Source organism: Aplidium turbinatum, chromosome 2, assembly GCF_918807975.1.
Source record: "Aplidium turbinatum chromosome 2, kaAplTurb1.1, whole genome shotgun sequence".
Classification (NCBI taxonomy): Eukaryota; Metazoa; Chordata; class Ascidiacea; order Aplousobranchia; family Polyclinidae; genus Aplidium; species Aplidium turbinatum.
The window spans coordinates 44,595,688-44,611,601 of NC_137473.1; the positions used below are offsets into that span (position 1 = coordinate 44,595,688).

Genomic DNA, 15,914 nt, shown 5'->3' on the forward strand with positions numbered 1-15,914 from the left:
AATCAGCAAAGTTTGCACAGAAGGAAAAGTAGAAGGAAAAAGAAAACGTAGCAGACAACCAAAACGATGGCAAGACAACATCCAATCATGGACCGGACTCAATTTGTCGACACTGGGCGAGCTGGCTCAAAATCGCCACTCTTGGAAGCAAATAACTCATGTTGATGCGCGCAATCTGCTGCAGGCGGAGATAATTACTGATGATGATGATGATGATCCATAAACAAAAAATATACAGGATTTACTTTCTTTAATCGTGCTTGGACTGGTACCTTCAAATTTCCCAGATAACTTATGTTGGATACAACATCCTATGCCTGGCCAACGCAGATTTTGAAGTTAAGGTTCAGTTGTCAAGCAAAAATAGTTTCCGCTTAGCTAAAACAGCGCCAGTTTTCAAGTTGAAACTATCAATACAATCGAAACCGTTCAGTGATACAGAAATCATTTCAGCTTCAGATTTTACGTCTTGAAGCTGTTCAACATCGCCTACCTTAACACGAAAATGATTTGTTCTTGATGAGAAGCATCGAGAGTGACATTTACAATGATTGAGAAATACTTGGAACTACGCACTTATCATTTAAGAACTTGTTGATTATTTAGTTGGTAGGCTACATTTTTACTTTAGTACTAAAAATAGGCCCCCCTCAAAAGTGCAAAAATAAAAAACTACTCGTTTTTCCTTTACAATGTTTTGCTAGGGGGGAAACTGGCCCGACTTCCCCCCCCCCCTCTCGGAGCCACTGTTTATACCGTGTGAATGTTTGGCATGCACCTAGCAAACAAAATTAGTTTACGCTAGTGTATGCGCTGACGCTGACGCTGCCAACTTTTTTTACAAGTTGCGTTGACACATACGGCGTATGGTTTTTCGAACGTTTGCTTTAACGCTGACGGCGTCAATATTTTTTGTATAGCCTACGCGTAGGCCTACATCACTGTGAATAACCATGCAAGACTTTGTCAGTCCGAGGATAAAGATTCAAAAGTCAATCAACCAAGTTCTGCTTGAGGAAGAAAAAAATAAAAACTATTCCCACGTTTTTTGTTTCTTTTTATCTAATTTTATCACACTCCACTCAACACTGTCATCTATGGTAACGCCTAGAAGTTTGATGAAGTTGTTAACTTGAGTCCCGGAAGTACAAAAAACTACTCCTTTAAAGGCACAACATTGGACCAGTTCAAAGCTCGACGTAGAGACTACCCATCTTTTGATCGTAATCGGTTTATTCAAGCTTTGGTTGACAACATTGGAAGCTGGATGGTGGACACCAACAATGAAAATTCTGTGAAAAGCTGGGAAATTACTGTACCAGAGCTATGGCCTGCTGCAGTCGAAGTTCCATGACAAGAAGGGAGCACAGATTAGCCTACGAAAAATAGAGGAGAGATTTCATGCCATCACTCCTATTTCCGATTGTATTTTGACAATCCTTGTCATATACCAGATACGATAAAGTTGCTCAAGAACGTAGTACTAAACATGATTGCTATAAGTTCTGCTGAAGCCGAACGTGAATTTTCACAAATGAACTTGGTCATCACACCGCCACGATCACGGCTGACCATATCACTTGTTTCAGCATTGTTGTTCATCAGCAATAACGGACCACCTCCTCATTTATGGAATGGCACTGCGGCAACTCAAAAAGTGGTTGCAGACTCATCGGTCGGCTGTGGATATTCAAGTTAAGCATTCTAAGTTGCCCACATTGAATGAACTCAGATCTCTGCAAAAACTGTTTGCTGGCTAAATCAAGGACTGTCGTGGTGCTTATAACTTAGCCCATAAAACCAAAGACCTGGCAGACAGGCTATTTGTTTTGTGTAATCTCGTTTGCGCCAACTTGCAATATGCTTTTGCTGTAATTGGAGTTTTTTAAACTGTTCGTTAATAACTCAATGAGATTTTAGTGTAACTGTCACATTGGCAGCTTATTGGTTCTTATATAGCAAATCTGCAACCACAAGCGCTCATTTCAAGAATTGCATTTCCTTACTTTCCTATTGCAGTCAATGTTTTTGCAAGTGTGCTTAGGATTGGCTCATACAAATAAGTTTACAATTGAGTTAAGAGATTGGAATTAGCTCATGCAAATCGAGTTTCAAGTGTAGGCCTACGCAGTAAAAAAAAAAGCAAAGGAGATTGCAGTGTAGCAACCAAGCCAAATTTCAAACTTATAATTTTATATCGGATTCAACCACGTTTTCACGTTTTGTTGCTTCTACCTTTTTCTGTACTTCAAGCTATGTTTTAGCATGGGTTGTTTTTCGACATGATGTTCAGAAGTAAAAACATACTGAACACTGTTTCCTTTTAAAAAAGTTAAACATTGTTGGCTAACCTACACCTATTACTTATACATACTTTGTCTATAACAACACAGCTAAGTGTTAGAGCCCCACCAAAAATTTTTTTAGGAATGCACCCCTGCCTAGAACATCACACAACTAAGGCGAAAGAGCCATGTCCATTGAGTCCTGTCTTTGTCATGAGTTACCAAGGGGGGTGGGGGGACTTGTATACCTGGTACTGGTATATAAGTCCCCCAACCCCCCTTGGTAACTCATGACAAAGACAGGACTCAATTCAATTTTCTCTTTCGCCTTAGTTGTGTGATGTTCTAGGTTTTTCCGTCATCTATGATTGAAGCAAGGTTGCCAAGTTAGAGCTTCAGACGACAAATAAAACCCACAATTATAAACGAAACTTGTTTTTCTAAACGTCTTGGTCATTTTACAGTAAGTGTAGCCTACGTAGAAGGCCTATATGTTTTGGGGTTTTTTTTTTTGGACTACTTCTGCAAAGTGGTTTTCTTTGCATTTTTGTCTGGTTTGAAACTTGTTTTGACTTAATAAATTTGTAAGCTCTGGCAACTCTGTATTAAAGTGATAAAGCGGAATGGATATGGATTTTTACAATCGCCTTTTCACTTCAATTCACCCTACTTTTTATTCCCAACAATGGTTGAGCTCAAGTGATGACGTTTTCTCGTGCAGTGACCTCTTGAGCGAAAAAAAGGCGGCTTACTGTAAATCTGTAATCAATCTTGGCAGTGGCACTGTTGACATGCTGTACGGTACTGTTTGAAATATTATTTATATGAAAAACAAAAGTAATTCATGCGTTGAATCTTGAGGGACACCCTTTTCAATAAATTGATGACTGAAAATATATTGATTAATCATAACATACGGTTTATTTACAGCCATTCAAATAAGAAAAATGAAAGTTGTTTACAATTTCAAGCCACCATGGTGATCATAAAAGCATTTATGATGAAGAGTATCAAATGCTTTTTTTAAATGTAGAAAGTCTAGCCCAGGGATATCTAGAGAAGGGGATATGAAGGCTTTTAATACGTCTGACAATAGAAGGGCTTCTGTTTATTGTAAATAATCTCTGTTTACCGTAAACTGACAATCGGCACTGTTAGTAGTTTAATAACTCTTGTTATGATAACCTGCATTGCGCTATCAGTATCAAGCCTGGATACTCACTGCACGCTCATGGTTACTTGTTAATTCAACTACCCGTTTATTTGCTTTAAATCTGGCCTACTGCAAAGACTTTGTTAAAAAAAGCAGCTAACTTGTAACTTTTCAACTGTCTTTCCAAACAAGTATTCTTTAAATATGCTCTATGTAACATTTACTAACTGTCATCTGTAGCTGACTGTACCAGTTGCACAACAAAACTTTCTGCAATTGTGAAAAGAACTGCATGTTTTACGCACTACAAACTACCGCCCTGGTAGTGTCATAAGAATAAGGCAATCGCTGTGAGCCTTCGCATCCCCTTCTTTAGATATCCCTGGTCTAGCCCTGTACCTAAATTGCGAGTTTAGTAATAATATGCTTATGGCCAATGGAAAATTTGACTCACGGCAAACTGATGTACGGTATTCAGCTTTACGATTAAATATCTGCCAAACAGTCTATTTTATATTTAGGAAAGGTTGCATAATAACTGCACCAATTTCTGTGTAACAATTTTATTTTTTTGTGCTTGGATATATGTGTTGTGCTTGATATATATGTCTCAAATTCTAGACACAGGATCAAAATCACAATGTCAACAACAGGATGCATCATTGCAAAAACCTCAGGTAATGATAGTCCATAGATTTCTTTGCAATGTACGGTAGCCTACTGTACTATTATGAATATGAAAAATTGTTTAAGAAACCATAGCAAAATGAAGTTTTTTTTTTATAGGAAAGGATCCAAGTTGAACATCCTCTTGCATTATTAGCAAATATATGCAGTCGAGCTACTGTGCAAAGTCCTGTGCAGAAAAATTTTGCAAAGGTTTTAAATGTCAAAGGAAAACTTGAAGATGAAACAAGTAAACCTTCTCAGGTGAACAGGTTATTACTTATAACATTAACAAGTGAACGATATTGAAAGTTTGTAGGCCTAGTTAATGGAATGCAAAAAGGCAAGATGAGTATGCTGCAGTCAAATTCTATATATACCGTACTTTAACACACTTTAAAATGTATTGCTGTTTTTTGTTTGGTTCAAAGATACGTGAAATTTTTTTTGCAAAACATTATTTATTAACTTGCTACTTTGATAAAATATACACTTAAACCAGTGTAAAATATTACATTTATTAAAACTACAAATTTTGTTTGTAGTTTCAAACAAGAAAGCGAAAGTCAGAACGTAACAAAATGTTTGGAAGTTCTGTGTGCAAACCGATTCGGTGTAAAACCTCCAGTGAAGTTACATCTAGTAAGTATAATTGCAGTTACACTGAGTCTCCTACTAGTCAGCAGTTGTGAACTGAGCAAATGCCAGTTAAGCAAGTGACAACTGAGCTAGCAACATTTCAGCAAGTGGCTGAAGTTGCCAAATAATGAACCTGAGCAAGTAACAAGGGATCAAGTTGATGCATGGCATGTCACAAGTCAGCAAAATCAATTTAACAAGTGATGACCAAGCAAGTTCGAACTGAATAATTAAATCTCATTTGCTGACTTGGCAGTAACTGAAATGTACTTGCTGAGTTGTTGCATGCTGTGTAATCTGACAACAATTGTTTATAAGCATGTCTTTGCCTTAAATTTTGTCATTGCGATTTGCACCAGCATACAGTAGTTGTCTATGTCTCAGTAAATTTTAAATTGTTGTTTTAAGAAATTATTATGTGTGCAGTATTTAAGATGCATTTTACTGGTGCAAACTAAGCTGAACTATCACAAGATATGTGAGGTGGTAATCTTGATAGGCTACTCTGCTTTTATTCCGACGTTTTGTCAATCAGATATGATTGACTTCTTTAGAAAGCTAGATCAGGTAGTGACTACCTGTTTAACATTGCAAAAAGGCAAATGCAGATTATCACCTTATACATCTTGTGATATTTCAGCTTAGTTTGCGCTAGTAGAATGTATCATGTTATTTACTAACTGTCTGGTGAACAGCCTCATTCAATTTTGGGGCAGTATTTTCATTACAACTAACTAAATATAATATAGCCTACTCAGTGTTTTATAAACAAAAGAATAGCTTGGCTTAAACTGCAAATACACCGTTAACGTTTTACATCACTTGGTGTAGAATGAGCTCCAGAAAAAGTATCAAGACACCAAATAATTAATTTAGGAAATCCCAACAGTTCATTGTTGAATGTTGATCTCATTGTCTTTTCATTTATTATCATTGCACTTTTCAGCTTAAAGATTTCCTTAGACCCTAAGTTTCTTTGTCTCCTTTTTAATATGTAACTTCTTACCTTACTGGTATCTCACTTTCTCATGGCGACAAATTTTAATGAAACCAATTCTGACAGTTTTGCTAATTTGTTAAAATTTGATACCATCAATGCAGGTCACAATTTTCCAACTTCCACTCTATCACTAAATTGCAGTTTGTTTCCAGTTGCTGCTGTTATGGGTGTGTGCACTGTGCAACATTACATTCTTAGACTTAGCTTAAACTATCATCTCTTGAACATAGTAATAGCTCCATGTGCAGAACTTAACATGAGCTTAACAAACTTGCTATCATCTCTTGCTGTTTGCTATCATCTCTTGAACATAGTAATAGCTCCATGTGCAGCACTTAACATAAACTTAACTAACTTGTGGTGATGAATAATGTGGGTTATGGGTGTGCTATTGGTTAATACTACATTGTGATGTTTCGTGGCTATTGTGGATGTTCCTGCAACTCTCACAAAAGCTGTTTATAAATTAATCACCATAACACTTTGTAGATTTGGCATGAAATTTGCATTGGCTTGACATCAAATGTCTGAATTGCAAAAATATAATGTATGATTATAGTTCAAAATAGTGGAATAGATAGCACGTATGCATAAGAGGGTTTGATGATTTTGCATTGCCTCCCTTAACCTACATTCATGCAGTTTCTTTTAGCAATTTTTAACAGATTGGTCTGATGTACTGTATGCCATGCCTCCAAACAGATATTCCATCTCATACAATGTTGAACAATGATCAAGTATCAGAATCTCTGGCTATTGCAAATGATGTATTGTCCGCTTGTTGCTCCAACAGTTTCCCAACAGCAATTGGGAAAGCTTCTGTGCAGAATCTCACAGTCAAAGGCCCATCTGAAGATCCTTTTGTTGTACGTGTCTCCATTCCGCCCAACACTTCAGTAAGTTGTCTTCAAATATCTGACTGTTAATTGAAGAAAGCATATATATATATACCATACTCAAGATCACCAAAGGTGCAACAATAAACATAGTGGTGCATGGGTGACTGGGTGTGTTATGAATTTCCGTATGCTAACCTGTTAATGAGATTTGGTGAAATGCGTGGTATAAATTTAAAAACACTGTCATTAATAATTTGATTTTTTGCAGTGTAACGACCTTTCCAAGATATTGCAACTCGCTGTTCAGTCTGCACAAAATTACAAGGTACATACTGCTTGTATCATCAATTTAAACTAATGTATCTCTTCCGTGCAGCACTAAATCATTAATGGCTTGGTGTAAAACCATAATCAACAAAGGTTATTTTGTCATGTGTTGAAAACTCAGATTTTTATACTTTTGCTGGTTTGTAGTTTCCTCAACATCAGATGAAGGCAAAAAATTAAAATATATATCGAATCTTTTTACTGTGTGAATTTTTCATTTTTGTCTTTGCATACGTGTGGTCGTGAACCGCAGTTTAATGCAAGCGTTGTTGGAAGAATTCAATTGATCAAGGTTGTCACCTGACTTAAAGGTGTTTAAGTTTGGTTTTGATTTGGAGGCTGAAGTATGCAATTAGATTGTTGTGTGTCAAGCAGACGTTCATAAAGTTATCAGTAACTTGTTTAATATGCTCAGGTGATGAAAAAAACTGGTGCTTCAAAAAAATTTGTTATCAAAGGGAAACTCTCATCAGACAGTTCAACTGCCAACGTTTCCTTGCAGGTGAAGTAACTGCTGGAGTTATTTCCTTTATTTCGAATTTAATCCGGTAAAAGTCATATTGCAATTAGTGGACCCCCATCACCGAATATTGCACCATCTTCAAACCACGTAATGCAGAAGGTCTGCGTGTCTGAATGACTGCTCTCTAGTAGCCTTTCAGCTTAGTCCGGGAACATCGTGAATCTGGGGTGGTAAAGAATAGACCAGGGCTACTCAACTGGCGGACCGCGGTCCGAATCCGGACCTTCTGGGTGTTGATGGTGGACCTTGAGCTTTTGGAAGAATAACCTCATTGCCACGTTTCAGGGCTTCCTTAAACAGATTTCTACTGGGAGGAAGCAATTTTTACTGTGATTATCCTATTTGCTGGGGGGCTTTGACTCCCAGACTCCACAAAACTTTCTCAGAAATCCAATTCGAGTTACATTTTACCTAAAAAAGTGCTTTGGTACAGATAGTTTAACTTTTGTGGTTGCGTGTGAAATAACGTATTCACCGGACCGCTAAAAATATTCAACTTGTCAAACTGGACCTTTGTTAAGATTAGTTGAGTAACCCTGGAATAGACCCTCGGCCTCTGGGGTTCACACGACAACGACCGAAAATTAAAATATGAAAATTACTTCTGCTGCTTAAACTTTTTTTTTAAAACCATTCAATCAACAAAATGCTTTTAGCAGCCGAATGTAGCAAGAATTGGCAGCGATGCAGGTTTTCCGCCCATGAGGCTGAGCTTGTCTGTATCGCAACTCTAATTTATGTCATAGACTCTCGACCGTTGCTCATGTCACTCAATTGAATTATTACTCATGTTAACTGTTGATTCAGTGTTGAAAAGTTATCAAACGTCGTACAGAGTTTGCTTTACAACTCCCAGAATGGGAATGTTGCCACACGAATTCAACACTAGCCGATACCTAAATCTTTTACTTTGTAAAATATCAACACTAAAGTATTAAAGTCAAATAGTCTCGCATTGAAGGTTACCCAGCATCAAATCGTCTTGGCAGCAAAACGGTTGCGCTGGACTGTTTGATGAAAAGCTGACAGCAACAAGCCGTCTTGATCTCAAACACTTTAAAAGTTAAGCTTTTCTCGGCTGTTCTTAGCTTCTTCGCGTCTATAGAAATCACTTTTAGGTTTTTGTTTCAAATTGCAGGAGTCTCTCTCGGAACTCGCCACTCGGTCGGCCAAGCCATCTCAACCAGGTAATTTGACGAATGCGTGATGCACAAGTTTTCTAGTATTGAATTTCTCGAGTGTGATAATATAATCCCATGCATCTCTCCTGCTCCAAATCTTACATATCTTGTTCCCCTCTGTTTAGCCTTAGACTCCATCGTCTCAACAAATTCGTTTGACATTTCCGTAGTTGGTGACGTAGTATACTTTAAATCGAGTGAAACATGTAATGTGTTGTTCAACTTATTATTACATATCAAATTGCCGTTTTACTAAAAAGTTTTGGTGATGTTGATTACAACTTCGTGTTGCTTGCAGTCGACTGTTTGACCAGTTCAAGTGCGAAAAACATCTTCAGCATAGATGAAGCGCCACGAACAAGTGAAGTATTTGTGCCCATGGTTAATGATGATCGTTCCTTATTCAAGTGATCATTGTAGATTGCTGTGTACTGGTTTTGTTGCTTTTATACCTTCATCATTATTATTGTTACTTTTACATTAAAAAATAAGTATTGTCAGAAGTCTTAGCATATTTTGTTGTATCCGAAATCAGGGTTACAATTGAATTTGTCAATTTTTGCAAAATAAGCCACCCTATTTTTGTACTAGACAAAAACATCTTTGCTATCAAATCAGTCTTTAAATTGATTCAACGTCTACATACTTGAATTCTATGCAAGGAAGGTATGATTTGCTAGTTGGGCACAGTACCTTTTACGTACGCCCGAACATACATAATGTGAATGTATTGTTTTATTTTTGTTTCAAGTGAAGAAAAGAGATTCAAATGTTCCCGCTCTCCGAATACCATGCGATTGCCCAAACTGCCAACAGATTGGAAGGTGAGCGATCGAGGCAAGAAACTTTGTGGCCAGTTTTGTCCAAATAATTTTTTTTTTTAATGAGGCAAAGGGGTGTCAGTGACTGTTTAGTATTAGATGGCGTTATTTTTTAAATCTGCAATCGCCGAAGGTGTCAAATGACGTTTAAACATTCAGTAAAATTGTCAGAGGTAAATGCACCAAAACCGTTGGAAATCGGTGTTTGAAGAGTGAAAATAAGGGAACATCTTTGTTTGATGATTTCGGTTGCGTTGCTGTTGCTTTGGTTCGTTTAATTACAAAGCTTTACTTTTCCGGTACAGTTAACTTAATTTTCGCCAAACCGGAGACTTGAAGACTATGTCTTTTTCAGGAGGAGAACCCGAAATGCCAAAAGCAAAAGAATCCACATTTGTCACTACGAAAACTGTTCCAAAACCTATTTGAAAACAAGCCACTTACGCGCACACTTGCGCACCCATACAGGCGAGAAACCTTTCGTTTGTTCGGTTGAAACATGCAAGCGGAGTTTCTCCCGTTCCGATGAGTTATTGAGGCATCGTAGGACACACACTGGTACGTTTTGCTGAACCAGGAGTCAATCTTTGTTTCTCAACAACAATAAACAATTGGTTTCGCGTTAAATACGCTACAGCGATTTTTTTCAATATTTTAAAATACACATGGTGTCTTACTATAACCCTGCAGCGTTGAGGTTACTACGTGAATTTTCTTCAAAAATTAGCATGCGATATGTGAAAACTTCAGAAGCTATTTTTCTCGTAATATTCAAGTTGACAAACACGTTATTGACATCTAGATTGTTGATCTCAACCAGATCCACGATAGACTTATAGTAATAGCCTCTATTACGATCTTTTTCCAGGTGAAAAAAGGTTTCGCTGCCAATTATGCTCGAAGTCGTTCGCTCGGAGAGACCACTTTGATAAACACAGCAAAGTCCATCTCAGGTCAGTGTATTCTTCGTTGTGATAAGAGAACAATGGAGTCTGTGAACCGAGTGCTTAGGCTATCAACCGTGAAGTGTATGCTTCACACATGGTAATACATTTGTAATTGTGATGCTCGTTTTAGTTTGATGTGACATTTAACAACTAACGAAATGTATAAAAGAAATCCAGTCCTTTCAAGTGTACAGTTGTTTTTACTTTTACAACGCCCAGTGATTTTGATATAACGTAAAAAAAAGCAAGCCTGTAACTCATTAAATTATTCAGTTAGGAACCACTGGTGTAAAGATTTTATAAGCATTGAGAATAGTTTTGTACACAAGTCCAACACGTACTGTTTGACATGTATTGGTTGTATTTAAAAAAAAAAACGAAGATTAACGTATTTTTGTTAGTACAGCTGTTGGAATGCAGTTGTCCTACAAATCGTTTCCACTCTTTGGTGGTACACAACGGTACTAACTTTAGTTTTCCTGTTTATTACAGAACAACAGAAACTCAGAGACTACTCCAACTAAAGTCCAAGGAAATATCAGCAGGCACTGTCAGATTACAAACTGAAACTAACCCTTCAAATAATTTATCAACGCAAAATTCTACTTCAATTGTGTAAACGTTCTATAACCTACTCTCAAGAACTACAGGAGGAAAATGATCGCGTGGTCAGCAGATTTCTTTGCTTTCTGAATTGTGTATTTACCTAAATTGAGCATTGCTGAGGTGAAACAATGGCTTCATAAAAGTGCATATACAAACGCTTTTTGGCGTTCCTACTTGATCTTTTGTTCTGTTTCGTACGGTAGCTTATAAAGCGAAATTTGGTTGGACGAATCAAAGTGTCATTAAACCTTGGTGTAAAATGCTCTCTGAAGTGTATTAAATACGGTACTGCTTGAATTACCGTAGTGAATATACAAATTCACTAGTACATCGTGTCATAGATGTAGAGCAAGGTTTGTTTTTGAGGTGCAAAAGAATTCTTGCCTAGGCTACATCAATCACCTACAAATAATTTTTGCGAGAAGTTATATACCACCTTATACTCCCTACTTCTACCAGTGGCAGTAGTCTACTAAAGCATAACAGTTTTCAAACTTTTTTGACTCCAACATATCAAAGAATTTTGGAATATGCGGTGACACATATTCCTTACTTCGTCAAGTGTTTTTTCAATACTGCTTCCACTAACTTTTTGATAATAGCATTTACAGTAGAAGAAAAACGAAATGCAAATTTGGCTAATAGAAGGATTCAAATGAAGTTCCTTTCATAATTAAACAACCAGATTTACATTTCGTTTTTCTTTTACTATAAATGCTGCACCACATTTAAGTTTATTTTATTCTGACGTTAGCTCTTGGAAAGTCAGACGAAAACCTGCAGTTTCAAGCTATGTGCAACCTTTTCACAATTTTCAAGTTTTGTACCACTAATCAACTCTTTAAGCCAACACAGCATAATAATAAAAAGTATACGATTTTACTTTGCGATTGGTTATATTTTCCAGGCGATAATAATTTCATTTTAAAACAAATTGCAAAAAGCTATGGTAAAAATGCTGAGAAAACATCCCGCTCGTATATAGATACGCTATCATCAAGTTTTTCACATTCAGTTTTAACATTTTGCTGTAAGGATGTTAGCAATCATTTATTTTTGTATGTTGATGCGTTCAAAAACTAGTTCTCTTAAACCTACAACAAAAAATTGTGCGCAACACCACGACTCGTTCTTCATGGACGACATAGTCAATGCAACATGCTTAAACTAGGTACAGGTAGTGTATGATTGGAAGTGGCAATGGTAATCGATGCAATAACAATAAGCTTTTATTTGCTTTTACAACCCTACAGCGTATGTTGTACCTACATATCTCCTTTAGACTCGGAACACGTTCTTCCATTGTAACACCTCTATCACCACCACTGATTTCAAACAAATGTAATAATTTAAACATGAGCAAAAAATTTCTTATATAAAAGTGGGTATTTTTAATGGTTAACCATGGTTGAGTCGGGTGGGGCAAATCACCTCGAACTTGCATAGAACTCACAAACCTGAATTCTTCTGATAAAAAAGTTCTCAGCCCCTGTGTTCTTCCAAACACAAACTCCAATGCCCCAGCTTCGACAAATAACCTCAAGATTTCATAGCTTGTGGCTTCTCGGTGAAAGAGAAGATATTGTATTAATTGTACATTTATTGAGTTTGTAAATTTTACACCATTGGCTAGTAACATCGAAAAAACATTAAGTACAGGTCTATGTGTATCTTCCATGTCATCCACATACACGGCCAAATTGTCCAGCATTGTTGCTCCAACAGGATGTGAGAGGGTTTTAATATTATTGTGCGGTAACAATCCATCAGCAGAAAAACCAGCTTCTAATAAAACTTTCAAACATGCAGGGGATTGTCGCATTGCTGCAGCCACGACAGGCGAAGTCAGGTTGATCCTACCAGCTTTGTTTTTGTCAAAGATTGTAAGGAAGTAATTTAATATTATCAATTTATTTCCAAATGCAGCAAGGAAAGGTGCTGACACATTGAAATATATATTTTTTCCTTCTGCTTGAGGAACAAAACCATTTTGACAGATGTATTGATTGGCACCTTTTTCAATTAGAAACTTCACAAGATCTAACGATCCGAATGCAACAGCTATAAACAAGGGTAAAGTTGGAGACATACTTCTCAAGTTATATGAAGTATCGTCACAGCAGCAGGAATTCAAATCAACCCCGGCACTAATAAGGAGCTTCAGTATTTCAAAGTTGTTTGTACAACTGGCATGTTCTGTTGCACATTTAATAGCAGATGCAGCTATTCCATCGATTTGTAACCAATTTGGTGTTAACTTTCTTTGATGATCTAATAAAACTCGGATAGATTTAACTTTTTCCATTCTAATTGCTTCAAGTAAAAGCATAGGAAACCCTTCAAACTTTTTGTTGATGTAGTCAGGGAAGTGGTCACACAAAAATGATAACAATTTTGGCTTGCATAAGCTTTCCAACAGTGCTTCAAAAATGCCAAAAGTTTCTTCTTTGATCTCCTTGTATAATGGTACAAGGTATTTTATCATTTCTTGTTGCTTGTTCTTAATAGCAATCACTAATAATGATTGTTGCACCTCTGGCCCAGGAAAAGCATACAATTCGGCATGAGAAAAACGACGATGGAAGGTTAACAGTTGATCCCAAAGAACCAAAACGTTTTTATTGTGCTTTTCAGCAAATTTTTTCAATTCTTCAGCTATTTCAACATTTCCATATTCAACAGCAGTGTGAATTAAGCACCAACCATCCAAATTGCTGTTCACTTGATGCAAGGCGGCATTTTCCAAAAGTTGACGAAGCTGAATAACATTACCAGCATGTACTGCAGACTCTATTTCTTTTTGCTTTTTATCTTGAGCAGAAGATTCAACAGCATCTTTATCAACTTGGCTCATTTTTAAATTTCACTTTCATATAGTCTATGTGCATATTTGCAACCATTTTTTTCAAGAACCTCTAAAAATCGTTTTGTTAACTTATACAGTTACCGGTAACTCTTTTTTTATTAGATATTTTAATGTTCTTAAGCATGTATATAATAATTTGGGTATAATAAAATTACAATACTGGTAGCGCATTTTGTGATAAAATTACTGTTTTATATCAAAAATGTGGCTAAACACCACTGTCATACTGGCGGAAAAACTCTACGTGGTCCACATAATAAAACAATCTGTAAAAAAACGCGATAAATAATGCTGACAGGAACAACACGCAGACCCTGATGAAAGCATTTCTTGTTCACATGTTTATTTTTATGCCGCTTGAAAGTCAGGATGCCATTTTTATTTTTGTAAACAACAAAGTTTTTCCAAAAACCTAATTGGAAAATCAAAAAAAAAAAACAAGTCACATAGTTAGCATAAAAATACACAAGTTGTGATAACATTACTGTTAAATTTTTCTCTGTAAGATTATTTTCAATAGCAAAATGTTTACAATTTTTATTACTACAGTATTTGAATACAAGATTATAAGGTGCACATAAGTAGGCTATTGTTTAACTGAAACCTAATCTGTAATAAAAGCTAAAGTTGATTAAAGCTCTGCGGCTTGCTGAATCTGATTGCCACATCTTGTGGTACATCTACAACAGAATTGATATTCTGCAAAGTGATTTGATTGTCAAATTAGTCACTGATCAATATGAAGAATCTGCCATTGAAGCAGCAAAAGATGGTCTTTATGAACTCCCAGTTGAATTCGCTAATCACCGGTTGGTGAAAAGAAAAGGAGAGAGCAAATCTTCCAAAAACATAAAGGATATGTTAGAGATTTTCCATCAATATAATGAACAACAAGTATCTTTTGTGACATCAAATTGTGATTTTCCATCACTAGATATAAAAAATGTTTCTGAATGGCATGACAAAATGATATCCATGCATTCTGATATTCAACAGCTTAAGCAGGCCAACGCAATAACAACAAGCTTAAATGAACAAGTGAAAGAATTGCGCAGTATGTTATCAGAGACAAAAGCTTTGATAAAAAAGAGTTCAAACTCTACCCTGCAAAGACAGCAAGTTCTGCTGATGTCACCAATCCTGCACCATTAAGCTATGCCCAGAAAGTATCCTTCAATTTGAATCCTGCATCAGAGTCTGAGGCTGCTGTCTCTGTCAGTACACCTCAGGAAAAAACTACTGGCTCGACATCTGGAGAAACTGCCATGATTGAATCTGGACCTTTTGCATCATGGAATCTAGTGAAGAAACGAAAACGACTCCCTCGAATTGGAAAGTTACTAGATGACGGTCTAAAGGCTGTTTCTACTAACTATAAAGTTGCAGAAGTATTCATATCCAGACTGGAACCGGATACAAGCACTGTGAGTGTTGAAGCATTTGTAAAACGTCAGATTCCTAATGCTCTCAACCATAGCCGTACGAAACCAAACCATTTTGGGGGGGCAGAACGTAAATTTGCCCAAATGTGCACGCTTTTGTAGAAATTGCCCAAATATAATGCATGCGGTGTGTGATAACAGTGAAAAACTAACATAACAAGATCCCAGCAGTGGCGTAGCCAGTAATTTTGAAAGGGAGGGGGTTGACGGTGTGTTTCGCTTATGGCGACAACCAGCAGTGGGGGGTCTGGGGGGCCTCCCCCAGAAAATTTTGAAAAATTACTTTGAATTTGGTGCATTCTGAGAGAATTTTCAACAAAAATGTGGTTATGAATATTCCTGTAAAAGGGTGCTGTCCGGTGGCATAGCAAAAGGATAAGATCATGTTTTCTTCGGCATGTTTCGGAAATAAAGCTACAAGTCTCTATGTTTTTTTTGTTGCTAATTCCTGGCTGAGATATTTGAATGTTTGGTAATGGCAAAACTCGCTCTTTGCAAATTATGTGTGAAGACCTGGGTGACTGTGACCTACTAATAGTGGGTGACTTCAATGCCAGTGATAACAATGCATTTGGTCCACATCTTGATACCTTCTGTGAAGATCTGGATCTGATTATGT

At 36.8% G+C, this 15,914-nt stretch overlaps 1 protein-coding gene across 1 annotated transcript; it reads left to right on the forward strand.

Annotated features, from left to right (window-relative positions):
- Positions 1–3,963: 3,963 nt before the first annotated feature.
- On the forward strand, positions 3,964–11,251 carry LOC145765293 (uncharacterized). The gene is made up of 12 exons (XM_082577095.1): positions 3,964–4,115; positions 4,225–4,368; positions 4,650–4,746; positions 6,446–6,639; positions 6,851–6,907; positions 7,325–7,411; positions 8,571–8,619; positions 8,912–8,974; positions 9,365–9,437; positions 9,790–9,992; positions 10,303–10,387; positions 10,874–11,251. Exons 1-12 carry the CDS (start codon positions 4,044–4,046, stop codon positions 10,998–11,000), a joined length of 1,251 nt encoding a protein of 416 aa, XP_082433221.1. The 5' UTR covers positions 3,964–4,043; the 3' UTR covers positions 11,001–11,251.
- Positions 11,252–15,914: the final 4,663 nt, after the last annotated feature.